Here is a 4,062-nt window from a genome sequence, read left to right as displayed (position 1 = left end):
TATAAAAATTATTTTCGGCGAGACTAATTGTTGCTAAGTTTAGCCACCGAGGATGAGGATAGATTGAACCGAAACGGATGTGAAATGTTTAATTGGACAACTTCTTGAACAATTAGGACACATGTCACGTTCGCTGTTTAATTAAAAAGTACCTTTAGAAAAAGGGAAATTGCCAACTCGTCTAGTTTCGAGATGCGTCGCATACCTATAATTACAGGCGCAACTGTCACAGAGTTATCCTATACATCAGCCATTATCGAAGCAACAATCGAACAAGCACTAATTGCATCCTTTATCGCTTATCGTCGAGGAACATCTCTCGTTTAATTGTTTCTGTTTCAAGTGGTCGCGTGATTGCCAGTTGTTGCGATTAATACTCGAAGCGAAAGTAACGAGAGTAATTGTACCATCGACCGGGCAGCGTTTAAGATTTAAATAAGAGTCCTATTATTCCATACATACAGTAGAAACGATCTTAACGCCGTTTATTACAGTTTCATATTTATTACTACTGCAATTGAATGCCTTCGCCTGATCTTATCGTGGTTCCACGTAAAAATTCTCTGCGATCAGTTATTTTCTTTTTCAAATTTCAACAGAGTATAAATGTAGGAGATGATTATCAGTACTTTATACACATTTAATAAGTGGAACGTGGTACGTTATTGCATCGTGATTCGAAGCGTGTGGAACATATCGAACAGCGAGACGGAAACGTTAATTAACGCGGGTAATAGTTTCTCGTCGCGATGGTAATTTGACGTCTGTCAAACGGGGTTGAACCAAACACGACACGGCAGGTATTAGAAAGTCAATGCACTCACCGGTCGTGTACATGGCGACACCCTTCAGGGTCACTGGCTCGAGGATGGCAGGCTCGCTCCTCCCCTTGGCATTAATCGCGTACAGAAAAAGTCGATAACTCCTTCCTGTCGTTAGGCCTGCCACTTCGAAAGTCGGCCCGTTCGGACCGGCCGGCACAGTTTTGTTCAGCAAAACCGGACCGCCGTCCTCGTCCGCGACCACCTCCAGCTGGTAGCTGTAAATCGGGAGACCACCGTCGTAACCCTCCAAGCATCTCACTATCAATCCCGTTCCAGACTTCGCGTTCAAATCAGCGTCCGAGTCCAGAGGAGCTGACATCTCCGTAGTCGTGCAGTTGTGCAGAGCGTACGGACGTCCGGCGGCTATCACCTGAAAAACGTAACCAATCGATTTATTTTTTTACGAAACTCTTCCTTACAAAGATATGAATTTATGCGAAGCTTATTTCATGTTCTTTAGCTCGATTTTCTTTATGGTCGATGGATATGTATTCTGCAGAAAAATATTACACAGCTCTCATTCGTTTGCGTAATGCACTTACGATGTACATTTACTATCATCGCAATATGTGATAGTCGACGTTCATCGGCTCGGTCGAACATTTTCCATTTACGAAGAAATTCGATTTCAAAGTATTAAAAGCAATTCTGTGTTGGCACGTCCAATCCGCGATGACGCTCGTCTCGTTGGAATAACGTATCGATAAAGTGACGACAGAGTTCTCTCTAATCGAACAAATTAGCGCTGATTTTTCTGCCATAAATGAATCTGTCTTGCAAGATTCGTATCCATCGATTTCTTTTTATTCCCCGATTCACACCATCGCTCGTACGTCACGGAGAATCGGATATTCTATCAATGAATAACTGAACTAATCCAATTCACAATTTCGCGTCCAAAAGTCGATCATTTGAGAGATAACAATGAGGATTATACCTCGAAAGAATTTGCATCTACCTTTTATACAGAAACGAAAAGATTCATAGGTATTTGAATGTCCAATTGGTGGTCTTGTTTTACATTTTGATCAGTGAAATATTTATATTTGAAACGAAGAGTTTATGTATATGTACGAGAGTATAGTATATGTTCTGACTGCATTAACTACGCGTAAAACTACATACATAGGATTCTGAATACCAAATTTGATCGAGTTATGAAAGTCCAAGTTAATAAATTTATAGAATCGGTGACTCCGCTAGGGAAACACAATACTGGCTTTCTGTTAGCGAAGTCAAAATCCGGTATTGGGTTCCATTTTTCCGTCCAGAAAATATTGCAGATCACGCACACACGACTGCACCCCGGACATCGCTACGAAAATGGTCAAATCGTGTACACGTTCAAACGTGCAAGTTTGTCGAAAACTCAAAGTCGAATTTTTCACCGTGTCCCCGTACTGGCTACGAAACGCCAGATATAAAAAGGAAAACATAAAACCAGGAGTGTCCCTAAAAGGACAGAGAAAGCTAGTAGCTTTAAGCTACTAGAAAAAATTCTTTTTTGACCGATAGTTCGATTCAATATAAAATACGTAGCTTTGTAGCTGTCTATGTTTTTATCCACGTGCTAAAATTTTTTGCTAACTGTTATATTCAGGACAATATCAGAGAAGACTATGAGATTTTTGTTGTTGAATTGAGATTAAAGGCATTACTAATTGCTCCGATTCTGTTAATTAAACAATAATTGTGGGAACAGCGCCTGGATTTAATTCAGTCCATTAAAAAAAAAAAGAAGCAGCACTGTTCCCTTAAACGATGCAATATTTCCGCGAGGAACTGCATTCCGTTTATTTCTCGAAACATGGTGAAACGCGAAGTAGAACTACAAATTAACATATTGTAACTGATATCCCAAGTTCAACGATTCCGAAAATTGCGAGCTGCCACGGAGCGGCGGTAGAGGAGAAATGGTAGCAATGCATTTTACCTGAAAGAGGCACGGTGCCCGTTGCTTGCCAACCTGGTTGCTCGCCCAGCACGCCACCGTGCCGTAGTCCATTTCCGTTGCGGGCGTATAGTTCAGCCTGGACCCGTGGAATTGTTGGTACTCCTTCAGGCTTTCGGCGACGGACGGCGTCCCGGCGGCCGCTGGCACGTGAGAGTAACGAGAATGAGAGACCTCGACCAGCTCGCCGGAATTATTGAATGTCCAGTGGAAAGTCAACGGCGCCGGATGACTCTCGACGGAACAAACCAACGATACGGTTTCCTGTTTCAGTGCGCCAACCACCACCTCGCTCCTGCCCTCCTTGCAAACCGGCGTGTCTGCGAGTAATGAACGTCACGTTTCTCTTTATTAGAATGACACGAAAATTCTCAACAGTCAGAAAATGATTCGAGCGTGATAAAAACTTAGAACGAATTAGTTTCCCTCTTAGAATCGCTCGATATGGAATAAATTAATCGTTTAAAATAATAAAACAAAGCACGATTCATTAAATTCTAGCGGGACGATCGAACGAAACAACGTATGCTTCACAGTGAAATGATGTAAAACTGTACGTGTATCACGAGTCCCAAAGCCGTAGAGGATGCAACAAACTGAAACAGATATCCGGATCCAATTGACCTAATACTAGGATAAGTTGAACGGCGAAGCCAGTCGCAGTTGTGTAGGTACGCTTCGACGTTCTCGAAGCGTTTGTGCAGATGTCGTATATACAGTCGCAATTTAACCGACTCGAGTACGACTTGACACTCGCTGAGGTAATCACTTATCGCTCGAGCACGTATCCCCCGTTGAAAATTAATTGTTTTCGAGCGAATTAGTCATCGTTACCTCTCTTAGGTCCGTTTAATTGGGTCGCAAACGTCGATGCCTCGGAAATGCTCGAGCTGTACTACTTCGCCTTCGCATCCACTGTTTAATCGTACCAATTCAATTCTCTCCGTCCTGATACCGTTTCAGCTCATTTAAACTACTTCTATAATTTATGCACTGTTTCTTAAATTATTTTTAAACGAAACCTTTTGTACTTGAAATTGTCTTAAAACATCAATTCTTAAATTATTTAATAGATAATTGTTACTTCTCAACGAAAGGAATAGAATTATTTAAAATCGTTGAGGAAAACTGAACTCAGGTCGGTGTCGACGTATTTCTCTCGGATGGAAGAAATCGCGAGATCAATGTGAAAGGCGAACGGAGACGATGGCACACGGGAGAGCGTTTATCTAAATGCGAGATGTGGGACGCGCGTGAAACGGAAGAAGAACCCCGACACCATTGAAC

The 4,062-nt window shown here is 42.1% G+C and overlaps 1 protein-coding gene across 2 annotated transcripts in view; it reads right to left on the bottom strand.

Moving 5' to 3' along the window:
• Positions 1 to 4,062, bottom strand: part of LOC108624831 (hemicentin-1) — a 110,226-nt gene that overhangs the window by 21,449 nt on the left and 84,715 nt on the right. For both annotated transcript variants that reach the window (XM_018024391.2, XM_026813383.1), the window contains 2 exons: positions 2,758 to 3,095; positions 825 to 1,194 (listed from right to left, as the gene is read on the bottom strand). In XM_018024391.2, the coding sequence (XP_017879880.1) occupies positions 825 to 1,194; positions 2,758 to 3,095 (708 nt within the window). The remainder of the gene's footprint in view (positions 1 to 824; positions 1,195 to 2,757; positions 3,096 to 4,062) is intronic.

The sequence above is a fragment of the Ceratina calcarata genome, unplaced genomic scaffold (assembly GCF_001652005.2).
Source record: "Ceratina calcarata isolate Rehan_Ccalc_2016 unplaced genomic scaffold, ASM165200v1 scaffold329.2, whole genome shotgun sequence".
In the NCBI taxonomy this organism is placed as follows: Eukaryota; Metazoa; Arthropoda; class Insecta; order Hymenoptera; family Apidae; genus Ceratina; species Ceratina calcarata.
Note: the sequence above shows the minus strand (reverse complement) of the source record. Positions and strands in the feature narration are given on the sequence as shown.